Source organism: Mustelus asterias, chromosome 22 (genome assembly GCF_964213995.1).
Source record: "Mustelus asterias chromosome 22, sMusAst1.hap1.1, whole genome shotgun sequence".
Lineage (NCBI taxonomy): Eukaryota > Metazoa > Chordata > Chondrichthyes > Carcharhiniformes > Triakidae > Mustelus > Mustelus asterias.
In genome coordinates this window covers 22,103,008-22,119,178 of record NC_135822.1, presented here as the reverse complement: position 1 = coordinate 22,119,178, position 16,171 = coordinate 22,103,008, and the positions used below count along the sequence as shown (strand labels likewise).

At 46.0% G+C, this 16,171-nt stretch overlaps 1 protein-coding gene across 5 annotated transcripts in view; it reads right to left on the bottom strand.

Annotated features, from left to right (window-relative positions):
- The window catches only part of pusl1 (pseudouridine synthase like 1), a 262,904-nt gene that overhangs the window by 231,775 nt on the left and 14,958 nt on the right, over positions 1 to 16,171 (bottom strand). For all 5 annotated transcript variants that reach the window (XR_013500535.1, XM_078238908.1, XM_078238911.1 and 2 more), the window contains exon 3: positions 4,931 to 5,118. Coding sequence is in view for 4 of the 5 variants with exons in the window: in XM_078238908.1 (XP_078095034.1) it covers positions 4,931 to 5,118 (188 nt within the window). In the remaining variant the exon portion in view is untranslated. The remainder of the gene's footprint in view (positions 1 to 4,930; positions 5,119 to 16,171) is intronic.

The following is a 16,171-nucleotide window of genomic DNA, read 5'->3' as shown; positions in this document are numbered from 1 at the left end:
AACGTTCACATCTCATGAAACGAATTTAAAAAAAGATAAGTGGATTTTCAACCATCTCAGTTTTAATGAAAACACCCTTGAAAAATATTTGATGAAGCATCTCAGGTCATTCAGCTTTTGGATTACAATACATACTCAACCTCACATCCTCTGGTTTATCCCTCAGGCAGCCACCTATCCTGATGACTCATTTGTTAAGAGTAATAACCAGAATGGAACTGAATCACACTGACTAAGAAAGTCCCGGGGGTTAATGCCTTGCCTACTCTGAATCAACAGCAGCAATCTATCAAACTCAATGCCCTGGATTAGAGAAGGGAAATAAGGCAGGGTTCCTGCTCCTGATCTCTATACAGGCATTCTTGCCTATGTGGGAGCTTGGCGAGAACAGGGGGGTGTGGCGAATAGGCTACTCTGGCTCCCAATTCATATGTTTAACAGGAAGAGAATTGTGTTCCTGTCAGATAGCCTGCCAATTCTCATTTATTAAGGTTCACACACAAGAAAAGCCAATTTGGTTAAGGCATTGGTGAGATGCCTATGATCTTGAAACTATAGCCCAGCAAGAGTTAAACAGGGGAGGCTCGGAGCTCCGTCTCACATTTCGCAATTAAATGTTCAAGCCTTCTTGCTGCTTGTCATGCATGGAATAACACAGCAAAGGGGGACATTCAGCCCCTTATGCCCCATGCTGGCCCTTTGAAAAAGCCAGCCAATGAGTCTCACTCCCCTGCGTTTCCAACATAGCCCCGTAAATCTTCCTTTGCCGAGTATATATATATATATCAATTCCTTTTTGAATGTCCACCAATCTTACGGGTACCTCTTCCAAGACTGTGGTGTTCTTCCTAAAGTGCTCCTAAAAGGCAACATGCTGGCACAGTGGTTAGCACTGCTGCCTCAGCTCCAAGGACCCGGGTTCAATTTCGGCCTCGGGTGACCATCTATGTGGAGTTTGCACGTTCTCCCCATATCTGTATGGGTTTCCTCCAGGTGCTCCAGTTTCCTTCCACACTCCAAAATTGTGTAAAGTAGGTGGATTAGCCATGATAAATGTGTGGGATTACGGGGATAGGCTGTGGGAGAGGGCCTGGGTAAGATACTTTGTCAGAGAATGTAGATTCAATGGGCCGAATGGCCTACTCTGCACTGTAGGGATTCTGTTCTATGGTGCCGGGTCCAGAATTGGACCCAATATGTCAACTGCAGCCTAATCAGTAATTTATAAAAATTGAGCATAACTTTCTTGCTACAGATCTCATCTCATCTGTCTCTCTTTCAACATGACATATATTCTGAAAGAAATCATAGAATAGAATCATAGAATCCCTACAGGCCCATCGAGCCTGCACCAACAATAATCCCACCCAGGCCCTATATATCCCCGTAACCGCACATATTTACCCTGCTAGTTCCCCCTGACACTAAGGGATAATTTAGCATGGCCAATCAACCTATCCGGCACATCTTTGGACTGTGGGAGTTAACCGGAGGGAACCCACGCAGACGCAGGGAGGACGTGCAAACTCCACACAGTCATCTGAGGCCGGAATTGAACCTGGGTCCCATGACATTGTGAGGCAGCAGTGCTAACCACTGTGCCACCGTGCCAATATATTTTTAAAATAGCTGCAAGCATATGCAGATTCATTGCCTCGTTGTTATTCAAATGATTTCTGTAACACCCAAACTGGCATACTGCTACACACAGAGATACGAATTATTCGACCTTAAAAGATGTTGCAATGTTTTTTCCTCATATGTATACAAAGAACAGTACCGCACAGCCCACCAAGTCTGTGCCGACACAGATGCCTCTCTAATCTAATAATTTCTTGTTCCTACATGGTCCATATCCCTCTATTTCCTGCCTATTCATGTATCTATCCAGATGCCTCTTGAATGTTGTCATAGAATCTGTTTCCACCACCTCCTCCGGCAGCGCGTTCCAGGCATTCACCACCCTCTGTGTGAAAAACCTGCCCCTTACATCTCCTTTAAACTTTCCCCTTCTCACTGTCAACCGATGCCCCTGAGTAACTGACCCTTTGAATCTGGGAAAAAGACTATGACTATCCACTCTACCCAAGCCTGCCATAATCTTATAAACCTCCATCAGGTCCCCCCCCCCTCATCCTCCGACGCTCCAATGAAAACAACCCAAGTTTGTTCAACCTTTCTTCAGCGTCCATATTGGCACGGTGGCACAGTGGTTAGCACTGCTGCCTCACAGCACCAGGGATCCGGGTTCGATTCCCGGCTTGGGTGGAGTTTGCACGTTCTCCCCGCGTCTGCGTGGGTTTCCTTCGGGTGCTCCGGTTTTCTCCCACAGTCTTAAAGACGTGCTGCTTGGGTACATTGACCCGAACAGGCGCCAGATTGTGGCGACTAGGGGAATTTCACAGTCACTTCATTGCAGTGTAATGTAAGCCTTACTTGTCACGAATAAATAAACTTTAAAAATATCCTCCAAACCAGGCAACATCCTGGTAAATCTCTTCTGCACCCTATCCAATATATCAACATCCTTCCGGTAGTGTGGCAACCAGAATTGTACATGCTCCTCCAAATGCGGCCTAGCCAAAGTCTTATACAGCTGCAACATGATTTTCCATATCCAATACTCAACGTCCCGACTGATGAAGGCCGTCTTGTCCACCTGAGTTGCCACATTCAGGCCTTCTGCACGCCTAAAACCTTCTGCTAATATTTCTAAGGGCTCTACCATTTACTGCAGGAGACCTTCTAAATCGCATCACCTCACATTTGTCCATGTTAAATTCCATCTGCCATCTTTGAGCCCAGGTCTCCAGAGAACAAAAGAAAAGAGACAAGCTGAAGGCTGGGTAGATTTCTCAGACATCATCCAGAGGGGAACAGGGGCTTAACAAAGCAATAACCCAGTGATTAATAACGTGAACCATTTTATTCTTCTCAGGGTTTTAAACAAAAAAACACTGTGGGTCCCTTATCTCAAGTAAATAATGAAGCAATCTTCAGAAGTGCTGATGAAGACTGGGTACTTATAAAGGTTTCAGATTTCAAGCCCTGTCTATTCAATTCTATTCTTTTCAAAAGATGTGATGAACGCTGATCGAATTTTGCTGGTTAAAAATTAACATTCCATCAAAGCAGTAATAGGTTATTCCAGGGTGAGACTCAGTTCGCCTCGCTGTGATATTGATCCATCTGAGGAGAAATTGCAATTCTCTTCAAGCCAGTCACAAAATAATTAATTTTAATATCTGCAGAGATTTATTTGTTGGTTAAGACACTTGAAGATTCTGTGTCAAGGGGGGAAGGGGGTAGAAAGAGGTGCACACCCCCAAATTTTGAAACATTTTTGAACAGTGTTTTACTTGTGAGGATGAATTTATATGATCTACTATTATCTATCGATCAAAGTTTCTTTATTAGTCACAAATAAACTTACATTCACATAGTAATGAGGTTACTGTGTAAATCCCCAAGTCGCCACACTCCAGCGCCTGTTCGGATACACTGAGGGAGAATTTAGCACGGCTAATGCACCTAACCAGCACATCTTTGGACTGTGGGAGGAAACCGGAGCACCCGTAGGAAACCCACGCAGACACAGGGAGAACGTGCAAACTCCACACAGACAGTGGCCCAAGTCAGGAATCGAACCTGGGTCTCTGGCGCTGTGAGGCAGCAGTGCTAACCACTGGGCTACCGTGCCGCCCCGTTTCTGCTTTGCTTTTCATTATTAATGGTATTCATTAATCTCTTTCTCTTCACCCTACCTGTAACTGCAACACTATATTCGGCAACCTATCCTTTTCTTTTTCCCCGATGTACTCTATGAATGGTATGCTTTGTCTATATAGCGCACAAGAAACAATACTTTTCACTGTCTCCAAATACGTGTGACGATAATAAATCAAATCAAATGATAGCACTGCAACTCTTAAGATGCTGCTTTTGTGATTACATTTTACAAAATGGCTCTTGTTATTAAGGTTACTGACCCTTACCCTACACTGTGGTCTTTTGATTCTGATTTGATTTATTATTGTCACATGTATTAGTATACAGTGAAAAGTATTGTTTCTTGTGCGCTATACAAACGGAGCATACTGTTCATAGAGAAGGAAAGGAGAGTGTGCAGAATGTAGTGTTACAGTCATAGCTAGGGTGCAGAGAAAGATCAACTTAATGCAAGGTAGGTCCATTCAAAAGTCTGATGGCAGCAGGGAAGAAGCTGTTTTTGAGTCGGTTGGTACGTGACCTCAGACTTTTGTATCTTTTTCCCGATGGAAGAAGGTGGCAGAGAGAATGTCCGGGATGTATGGGGTCCTTAATTATGCTGGCTGCTTTGCCGAGACAACGGAAAGTGCAGACAGTGTCAATGGAATGGAGGCTGGTTTGCGTGATGGACTGAGCTTCGCTCACGAGCCTTTGTAGTTTGTTGCTGAAAAGGTTTCCATTCCAAACATGATGTGAAGGACACACAGAACCCATCAGCAGAGCGGGAAGGCAAACCAAGATCCTGTCTATTTAAAGTCATAGAGTCATAGAGGTTTACAGCATGGAAACAGGCCCTTCGGCCCAACTTGTCCATGCCGCCCTTTTTTTTTAAAACCCCTAAGCTAATCCCAACTGCCCACATTTGGCCCATATCCCTCTATACCCATCGTACCCATGTAACTACCTAAATGCTTTTTAAAAGATAAAATTGTACCCGCCTCTACTACTACCTCTGGCAGCTTGTTCCAGACACTCACCACCCTCAGTGTGAAAAAATTGCCCCTCTGGACACTTTTGTATCTCTCCCCTCTCACCTTAAACCTATGCCCTCTAGTTTTAGACTCCCCTACCTTTGGGAAAAGATATTGACTATCTACCTCGTCTATGTCCCTCATTATTTTATAGACAACAGTCTTTCGCGCCGTCGCACTGGTCAACTCACCTGATTGGCTCGGGTTTCAAATGGAAGTTCAGCGCTTCGACAAGGAGCTTGGCTGAAAACGGTAGCTTTCCCTCCTTCCTCTGGATGTCGAGGTGAGCAGAATTGCACAGAGCATGTACTCCGCTGTCCGTACGACTGGAGATTGAGACGCTAACCCCATTGGTGGGACGGAGTTTCTGCACTGCGCCCTAGTGTATAGTGGAAACACAGGTCAGTAAATTGCAGCCCCGTCTTGCCTTTCCAATAGAAATTAAATTGAAAGGCCATGTCCCAACCTGCAGGACCCCTTCAAGGCTGAAAGAGCAAACAGAAGGCAACATAAATCAGAAGTAAAGGTTAGGTGACAACAAGCGGATTTTAAAAGGCTGACACTTGGTGAAAAACAACCTGGGTGTTACTATCAGCAATGGTATCAAATAAGCACTTAACCCTCTGATTGGAATTCCTTGCTCTGTTATTTTACTGGAAGGCCTTAAACATGTGAAAGCCTCTGTTAAAAAGCAGGGAGGGCGGCTAGATTTGAAGATCTTAAGGTTTTATACAATTAAACTGTCAATTGTAATTTCTAGCCTAAGGTGAAGGGAGGTAAGGAGATCCACAGGTCAAACAAAGGTGTTGGAGGGAAGGAATGTGTACAGTGGTATTACCTCACCAGGGCCTCTCTGCTGTGGTCTTATCTCAAAAGTGAGATTCTCCGGAACTGTTAACAATATTCTGTCGAGGTTTTCCAGGTGGCAATATAAAAGAGGGTCAACTGTAGCCATACTCTCAGCAGAAAGAGAGTGCAGGAAACTTGAGGAAATCTTAAATCTGGAATATCGTTGCTCAGAATTCTAAACAGGCTACACTTTTTCTTTTAATGGCCTCCTTCTCGTCACACACTAACTTCATTTCCAATTTCCCTCATGACTGTAACTCAAAAGAAGCCAGATAGATCATTTCCATTTGTCATTTTTTTTTTTAAATTGAGTTTTTTTTTTAAAAACAGCTGTTTTTATTCGATTGAATGCGTGAACCAGTCTCGGGCTGTGTCAGAGCCAGGGAAAACTGCCGCACTTTGCTAAAAGCAGCAGTATTCTGCGTACTTCGCCAGGCTTCTGTATCCACTTTCCACAGGGAATGGAAAATAGTTGGAAGAGGGGATGCAAATTAAATATTCGTGACTGAAACATGGCTTTGTCTTTTCCTCTCCCACTCTCTCCCTGTAGTCCACATACTGCTGTAATTAGAGGACTTGGAAAGCACTGATGAAAACTGCTCTCCAGCTCCAGAAACCTTTCCCTAACCAACCATTTGGTGACAACATTACAGGAAACCTTGTTCAAGTGGCTCAACGTAACCAGTTGGACGCAAACCAGGTTTTGCAATCCACGGGCACCATTATTGGTTCTTAAATAGACAGAAAACAGGTTTTGAAATTGAGACGTCTGAACATGGCATGGTGGCACAGCGGTTAGCACTGCTGCCTCACAGCGCCAGGGACCCGGGTTCAATTCCGGCCTCGGGTCACTGTCTGTGTGGAGTTTGCACGTTCTCCCCGTGTCTGCGTGGGTTTCCTCCGGGTGCCTCCCACAGTCCAAAGATGTGCGGGTTAGGTGGATTGGCCGTGCTAAATTGACCCGAGTGTCGGGGGACTAGCAGGGTAAATAAGTGGAGTTACGGGAATAGGGCCTGGGTGGGATTGTGATTGGTGCAGCCTCGATGGGCCGAATGGTCTCTCTCTGCATTGTAGGGATTCTATGCATGTCACCAAGGGTGGAATTTTACTGGCCACAAGTGGCAGGTACCCGAGCGAATTTCACACATTCACCACCCTCTGGGTGAAGAAATTTCTCCTCACCTCAATCCTAAAAGCTTTACCCCTTATCCTCAAACTATGACCCCTAGTTCTGGACTCCCCCGCTATCGGGAACATCCTACCCCCATCTAACCCTGTTAGAATTTTATAAGTTTCTATGAGACCTCCTCTCACTTTTCTAAACTCCAATGAATACAATCCTAACTGACTCAGTCTCTCCTCATATGACAGACCTGCCATCCCAGGAATCAGCCTGGCAAACCTTTGCTGCACTCCCTCTACAGCAAGGACATCCTTCCTCAGATAAGGACACCAAAACTGCACACAATATTCCCGGTGTGGCCTCACCAACGCCCGATACAATTGCAGCAAAACATCCCTATTCCTATACTCAAATCCTCTCGCTATGAAGGCCAACATACCATTTGCCTTCTTTACTGCCTGCCGTACCTGCACGCTTACTTTCAGTGACTGATGCACGAGGACACCAAGATCTCGCTGATTATCAGAGGGGCCGCCACAACGCCATTGGGAAAATTTCCCAGTGGTGGGGACAGCTGTCTGCCAAATGGGGGCAGCTGGACGGCCAATCTGAATGATTAATGGCCCAATTAAAGATGATTTTCCCTGGCCACTGGTATCAGAGAGAGGGCTGTTGGCAAAAACAACATCCGCCCAGTCCCAAAGCTGCCACTCCATTCTCCAGCTCCAAGTAAACATCTCCTCCTTCCAAGGGCACCTCAAAATGAGGATGCTCCCATCTTCTCCTCGCTGCTTCAGTGTGGTACCGCCAAAGCTCCAAAGCTGTTGGTCCAATTAGAGGACAGACGGTGTGGTAGGCTTGCCTGCTTCATCCTAACCTGGACACTCCCACCCCCCCCCTCCCCCGCCTGCCCCATCCTAACTGGACACCCCCCTCCCCCATCCTAAACTGGACACCCTCCCCCTCCCCCACCTGCAGACTCTTGATTGCCTCCTCCTGGCAATACAGCAAGGCAAGTACCCTACCCATTCGCCTGTTCGAGTATGCTGGCTGCCCACCTTGACAATGGCACCTCCATCACTTGGGCAAGATTTCGCTCCAACTTCAGAAAGAAGGAAAGGGACTGATAGCTGTTGAGTTCTTCACCATGTCTTCAGAATTCACCAAATGTTCTCAAAATCCATTTAACACTATTTGAAATGGCAATTCAGCAGCCAATCTACACACAGCAAGATCCCACAGACACTCAGCAAGGTGAATGATAATGTCTTGACATTGTGGTGGAGTGAAGGATGGACTATTGGCCGGGACACCAGGCGAACACCCTGTTTTTCCTCATAGGATCTCTACAGTGCAGAAGGAGGCCATTTGGCCCATCGAGCCTGCACTAACCACAATCCCACCCAGGCCCTATCCCCATAACCTCACATATTTACCCTGCTAATCCCCCTGACACTAAGGGGCAATTCAGCATGGCCAATCAACCTAACCCGCACATCTTTGGACTGTGGGAGGAAACCGGAGCACCCGAAGGAAACCCACGCAGACACGGGGAGAATGTGCAAACTCCACACTGGCAGTGACCCAAGCCAGGAATCGAACCCGTGTCCCTGGCGCTGTGAGGCAGCAGTGATAACCATTGTGCCAACCATTGTGCCACCATGGCGCCCTAACACCATATAATACCATGACGATCTTTTTCATCAGGCTTGGCTGGCAAACGTGCCTCAATTCAACACCCACAGCGTGTGACCCAGATTGTACACCCAGGTGAAAAGTGTAAGAGAAAATATGAGGCATTTCTATCTTGCGCTAGGTGATTGCCAAAGCCCCCCTGGTAATGCATGGCTGCATAAATGTAAGAACTGTGCATGTGTACAACACACACAGGCGTTGCTGTATTGAACTCCAATCTGTGACTGGGCAGCTCAAGTTTCGGCTTTCTCTTTTATTGAGATCCCTGTTTTTTTTCTCTCTCTCTCTCATTGGCAGTGCTCCTAAACACACAGCAGCTCCAAATCCTGAGAACAAAGACTTTCTGTTGAAAGACGTAGAATAATTGGAAGACACGCACAAGTCTACACGTGATAGCAAGGTTTGATTTCTCAGTGAAAATGATGGGAGCGGGGAAGGGGGAGGCAGCCAAAGGGAGTCAAACTCTGTACTAGGAAAGTTTTTAAACTCAGCTTCCTTTTGATCGAGAGCGAGGGAGTTTTCAGGGACAAGTCTCAATTCTTTTACAGACTGAAAAGGCTCGAAATGCACTGTGGGCCCAGCAGCATTCCAGTGAACCATCGGTTTGATGTCCCAATGCATGGCCCTTCTAGCAGGCCTGCCACACGTAACGCAGCCCTTGTAATCTCACTCATGAGCTTAGTGCAGCTTTTGTTTCATTTCTGCTCGGTTGCCTCACAACATAAACAGCTAAATCACCACCTGTGGGCACACCTCAAACCTAGGCAAGAATGTGGGAGGAATATCACAGTTTAGGGAAGCAGTGGTGTCGGGGTATTATCACTGAACTGGTAATCCAGAGGTGCAGGGTAATGCTCTGGGGACCCTGGTTCCAACCCCACTCCAAATCGACACGGCGGCACAGAGGTTAGCACTGCCGCCTCACAGCGCCCCGGGTTCGATTCCCGGCTTGGGTCACCGTCTGTGTGGAGTTTGCACGCTTTCCCCGTGTCTGCGTGGGTTTCCTCCCACAGTCCGAAAGACGTACCGGTTAGGTGCATTGGCCGTGCTAAATTCTCCCTCAGTGTACCCGAACCGGGGTGTGGCGACTGGGGGACTTTCACAGTAACTTCATTGCAGTGTTAATATAAGCCTTATTTGTGATACTAATAAACAAACTTTAAACTAGGGCAGCTGGAATTGAATTTTTTTTAAATTCTGGAACTAAAAGTCTAACAATGAACATAAATCGATTGTCGTAAAAACCAATCCTGTTCCCTTTAGGGAAGGAAATCTGCCATCCTCACCTGGCCTGGCTTACATGTGACTCCAGACCCACAACAATGTGGTTGACTCTTAAATACCCTTTGGGCAATTAGGGATGGGTAAGAAATGTTGGTCCAGCCATTGTGCAACACCTAAAGTTACTGATGCACAAATGCTGGCTGCTGACAGCAACTTCACGGTCCTTTAGCAAGAACTACCTGGACGCATGGGCATGATGGTGAAAGAAATTAAGCCTCATCTTTCTAACTGGCAAACAAAAATATATTTATCCCCTACTCTATTGTCATAGTTTCAGAGAGTGGGGGGAGGCAGGGGAGAGGCTGAGAATGATTACATACAAATTTCCTCCAAAGATATAAATCTGTAACAGCCGTTATATATTTAAAAGAAATGCTTAAGCTTGGATTGTGGAGTATTGTAGCCAATTTTGGGCATCACACTTTAGTAAGGATGCCAGCCCTATGGAGAGGAGATTAGCAAGCGTGACACCAGGGATGAGTGCTTTCAGTTTTAAGGAGAAACCGGGATTATTTTCCTTGGAGCAGAGAAGGTTCAAGGATTCTTCAGAGGTGCTCAAAAATTATGAGGAGAATTTGAGAGGGTTAATAAGCAGAATCTGTTTGCGTTGGCAGGAGAGTTGGTAACCAGAGATACAGATTTAAGGTGTTTGGCAAAACAGCCAGAGGGAAGATAAGGATTTTTTTGTACACACCAGGAGTTCTTATGATCTAGAATTCCTCGGGTGGATGGAGCTATTACAAGGGAGCATAACTATAGGGTTCGTGGTGGGAGATACAGGAAGGATATCAGAGGTAGGTTCTTTACGCAGAGAGTGGTTGGGGTGTGGAATGGACTGCCTGCAGTGATAGTGGAGTCAGACACTTTAGGAACATTTAAGCGGTTATTGGATAGGCACATGGAGCACACCAGGATGATAGGGAGTGGGATAGCTTGATCTTGGTTTCAGATAAAGCTCGGCACAACATCGTGGGCCGAAGGGCCTGTTCTGTGCTGTACTGTTCTATGTTCTAGAATTTGCCATCTGAAAGAGCAGTGGAAGCAGGAACTTACAAAAAGGGAATTCAACACATACTTGAAAAGGAAAAAAGGGTGGGAAACTGAGACTAATTGGCTAGGTCTTTCAAAGAGCAATGACAAGATGGGCTGAAGGGGCTCTGTCTGCGGTGCAGGATTCTATGTGCCTACTATTGTGAAGGGTTATGATAGATCAAGAAGAAGCCTGATCAGCTACACAGCAAATATTAGCAGGGTCAGGCATTGATGCTGTAACCTGGTCTCCCCCAAACTCCCCACAAATGAGAGACATGCACTGGGAGCTGAACTCCAGAGTAATACAACTTGGATTTCTACAGTTCCAAACCATAATGACCCAAGATCACATCTAATGTGGCTGAAATCAAAATAATATTCCTGAAAATCAGGGAGTCACCAACCCAATGAAGGGAAAGAAAATCCAATGTTTAAGAAAGATCCACAAGGAACTCATCTTACTCCCACAGGACATGCCGTGCTCACATAGGATTGGGTTGACCAAGTCCACGCCTGTTCATTCCCATCTAAAAGTATGGGGTGGTATGTCTGATCAGCAAACACCGCCCTTCACACTGGGATTTGCCACACCCAAGAAAGAATCCTCCTCCCTTCCAATCAAGCGGAAAAAAACCAGAAGGTGAATTGATGATAATGTTCTTTCTACATCCAAAACACAAAGAGCTGTGATAGCTGCAGGCCCAGAGTTGGCATTGGAGATCCCCAATGATAGATTTTTGCTTTCCTCCTGTTTCGTATCACGAGGATTCCTTTGGGCAACATCGTTCTAAAGTGTACATCAGATTCCACATGACTGCTGACGGCTAGCTCTAACTCACCTCCTCTCTCAACCCCGTTTCCGATTTCTCACACTGCTTGTCTGACATCCAGAACTTGGATGAGCAGAAATTCCCCCCAGTTAAATACTGGGAAGACTGAAGCCACTACCTTCCATCCCTTCACAACTTTCCCACTGACTCCATTGCTCTGCCTGGTCACTGCCTGAGGCTCAGACTATTCACAACCTTAGTCCATTTGATTAAGCTGAGTCTCTAACTCCATATCCTGTCCACCTCCAAGACCATCCACTTCCACCTCCATAACATCGTTTCTCCCTGTCCCAGTTCATCTGCTGCTGAAAGCTTGATCTATGCTTTTGTTATCCACAGACTCGCCTAATCCAATATTCTCATGACTGTCTTGTCTACCCCACTATCCTTGGGGTTACCACTGACCAGAAATTGAACTGGACCCGGCCAGATAAATACTGTGGCTACAAGAGCAGGTCAGAGGCTGGGATTCTGAGGCACGTAACTCACCTCCTGACTCCACAAAGCCTGTCCACTATCTACAAGGCACAAATCAGGAGTGTGATGGAATACTCTCCACTTGCCTGGATGGGTGCAGCTCCAACAACACTCAAGGAGCTCATCACCATCCAGGACAAAGCAGCCCGCTTGATTGGCACCTCATCCTCCACTGACACTCAGTGGCAGCAGTGTATACCTTCTGCAAGATGCACTGCAACAACTCACCAAGGCTTCTCAGACAGCACTCTGACAAACCTACGGTCTTTACCACCTAGAAGGACAAGGGCAGCAGATGCATGGGAACACCACCATCTACAAATACCCCTTCTAGCCACTCACCATCCTGACTTGGAAATATATCGCCATTCCTTCAATGTCGCTGGGTCCAAATCCTGGAACTCCCTCCCTAACAGCACTGTGGGTGTACCTACACCACATGGACAGCAGCGGTTCAAGAAGGCAGCTCGCCACCACCTTCTTAAGGGTAATTAGGGATCGGCAATAAATACTGGCCTAGCCAGAGAAACCCACACCCCATGAACGAATACATTTTAAAAAGTCTCCTTTGCATATGATTGGCAGCCATTCTTTCAGCTCCCAAGCTCTGGGATTCCTTCCCCAAATCTCTCTGCCTCCCTCCTCCCAAAAACCTAACTCTTTGGCTGAGCTGTTGGTGACCTTGCCCTTACATCTCGGTATGTGACTCAGTGTCACAACCTGTCTGAACGATCCTGTGAAATACCTTGGGCCTTTCACTACATTAAGGGCCATTAATTATGACAACAGCTTGCATTTATATAATCAGATCATAAGCAAAGTGACACGAATGTTCCTGGTTGCATGGGTGTCATATCAAAATGTGATTCCACAATGAATAATATCTACACAAAAAGAAAACCAGATCAACTGTTGTTTAAATCAGTACTTTACGTTAATCAATACAAGTTAACAGTAATCTAAAAGCTCAACTTTTTATATAGCAATAGGCGTTGCCTAGTGTAGCACTAAAGCACACAAACCAAATGAGTCTGTGTGGCTGTGTCTGCGTGGGTTTCCTCCGGGTGCTCCCATAGTCCAACGATGTGTGGGTTAGGTTGATTGGCCATGCTAAATTGACCCTGTCAGGGGATTAGCAGGGTAAATATGTGGGGTTACGAGAATAGGGCCGAGGTGGGATTGTGGTCAGTGCAGACTCGATGGGCTGAATGGCCTCCTTCTGCACTGTAGGGATTCTATGAGTATAGGTTCAGTCAAATGCTCAGTTCTTTGCCAGTTTGGGTGAGAGTACGAATGCAAGGATTAGTGCCAGCAATCTCAGGATAAATAACCACATAGCATTTACAGCAGAGGCCATTCAGCCCAAAAAGTGGGTGCTGGTCTCAATGCTCCACATTGGCCTCCTCCTGTCCAGCAAGAAAATCCTTCTATTTCTTTCTCCCCCAGATGCTTATCTTCAATGCATCCATGTTATTCGCCTCAGTTACTCCCTGTTAATTCCACATCCTAACTACGCTCTGGAATTCCTGAATTCCTTAATAGATTTATTGGCGACTATCTTTATTTATGAGCTCTAGGTTTGGACTCCTTCACAAGTGGAAACATTTTCTTTACATCTACCAAATCAAAATCCCTTCAGAATTTTAAAGACCTCAATCGGCTTGCACCCTCAGTCTCCTTTCTTTCCAGAGAAAAGGGCCTGTTTAGTCTTGCTTGCCTGATGTTTGTACCCATGAAATCTGGTATCATCCTTGTTAATCGTATTGGCACCTTCTCCAATGCTTCTGTATTCTTGTAAAACAGCGACCGGAAGTGAGCGAGAGTGTGTATAGACACAAGACAATTTGACAAGGGGCGGCACAGTGGTTAGCACTGCTGCCTCACAGCGCCAGGTTCGATTTCCAGCTTGGGTCAACTGTTTGTGTGGAGTTTGCACGTTCTCCCCGTGTCTGTGTGGGTTTCCTCCAGGTGCTCCGGTTTCCTCCCACAGTCCAAAGATGTGCTGGTTAGGTGGATTGGCCATGCTAACTTCTCCCTCCTTGTACCCGAACAGCCACCGGAACGGGGCGACTGGGGGATTTTCACAGTAACTTCATTGCAGTGTTAATGTAAGCCTACTTGTGACTAATAAATAAACTGTTATTTTTAAAAATTCACTCCTTGCTGCTGCAAGGTCGCCAGAGACTGTCTGTCTCTGTGGGATTGTGCCCAGAGTGAGATTGAGTGCTGTAAAGTGTGGGGAATGCGCCCACATTTAGAAACTTGTTCATTTTTTAAAATAACTGTTTCATAGCCTGTGTGCAGCACTGGCAGGGCCAGTATTTGTTGTCCATCGCTAGGGGGGCATCACATGTGATGATCTCCCAGTACCTGCATCATAACATTCATAACATAACGGGGCGGCACGGTAGCACAGTGGTTAGCACTGCTGCTTCACAGCTCCAGGGACCTGGGTTCAAATCCCGGCTCGGGTCGCTGTCTGTGTGGAGTTTGCACGTTCTCCCCTTGTCTGCGTGGGTTTCCTCCGGGTGCTCCGGTTTCCTTCCACAGTCCAAAGATGTGCGGGCTAGGTTGATTGGCCATTCTAAATTGCCCCTTAGTGTCCCGGGATGTGTAGCTTAGAGGGGTTAGTGGGTAAATATGTAGGGATATGTGGATAGGGCCTGGGTGGGATTGTGGTTGGTGCAGACTCGATGGGCCGAATGGCCTCTTTCTGCACTGTAGTGTTCTATGATGATAACAGCAGCTGGAAGGCCCTCAGCCATTCACTCAGCTTTCTGATACTTGTTTAAGTTGGAAACGATCACTGTTGCGATATATATCTATATATCTTGCTATATGAAACGCCTTATCTGGAGAAGCTAAACTTTCCAACCCTTATATATTTTCCTTTGAAGGAATCTCGGAGCAAGACAATGGACTTTTGTTGCTTATTATCAGTCCAACAGAGATAAAATAATCACATTAGCCGCACTTTGAAGAGCAGGAAAAGGTCTGACAGTTTCCTTCAAATAACGTGACAACTGTATTGAAGGTTCAGAATAGAAATTCTTTTTAAAAGAGAATGTTTCCGTGTCCGAGTGCTACCTTTCAAAAGTATAAGAAGCCCAAGATAAATTGTTGAGTGAGTGAAGGACACTTCTTTATTCTCTCCGTTCAACAAAACCTCTTCCCGACAGGAATTGGTGAGATCCCTGAACGTGATGGGCTTTGAACAAGGAAGTTGCTATCTGCCGTTTCTCGTGGGTATTTTCAGTTACATGGAGAACAGCAGCAATGCTCTTCCGGACTACCTCATGTTCCTAAAGTTTATTTTATCAGGCACAAGCAGGCCGACATTAACACTGCAATGAAGTTACTGTGAAAATCCCCTAGTCGCCCACGCTCCGGCGCCTGTTCGGATGCACTGAGGGAGAATTTGGCATGGCCAATGCACCTAACCTTCACATCTTTGGACTGTGGGAGGGAGTCCTGACATTTCTACGCAGTGTTACTATGTTTTACGGTGTTCAGGACCAGCCCATATGCGTATAGGTTATATTGGCCTTCTCCACTAGCATAATCTTAAAACAGTTCGAGGGGAAACATAGCTATTTCACACAGTAAGTTGAACATTATCAGAAAAATCAAGAAAGCTGGATCATGTCAGAAGAAACAATTGGGGGGTATAAAGCAGTGTCGTAAAAGGTTGTTTAAGATCTTTCTGGGGGAGCAGTTCCCATCATATTCCATTCCAATAACAAGGGAGGAACGGACAGCACTTCCTACTCAGGTCTCACCCGGAATATTATGAAAGTTTTCATCCCCTTATCTATGGAAAGATATACTGGCATTGGAGGCAGTCCAGAGAAGGTTCACAAGGTTGATCCTGGGTATGGAGGAATTTTCTTATGAGAGGTTGAGTAGGTTGGGCCTGTGCTCACTGACATTTAGATTGAAATGCAACTTTATTGAGACAAATAGGATTCTCAGGGGGTTTGACAGGGTAGATGCTGAGAGGTTGTTTCTCCTGTGGGAGAGTCTAGGGCCAGAGGACATAATCTCAGAGTGAGGGGTCGCCCATTTCAGACAGAGATGAGGAGGAGTTTCTTCTCTCAGAGGGGAGTGAGTCTGTGGAATTCTGTACTGCAGAGGGCTGTAGA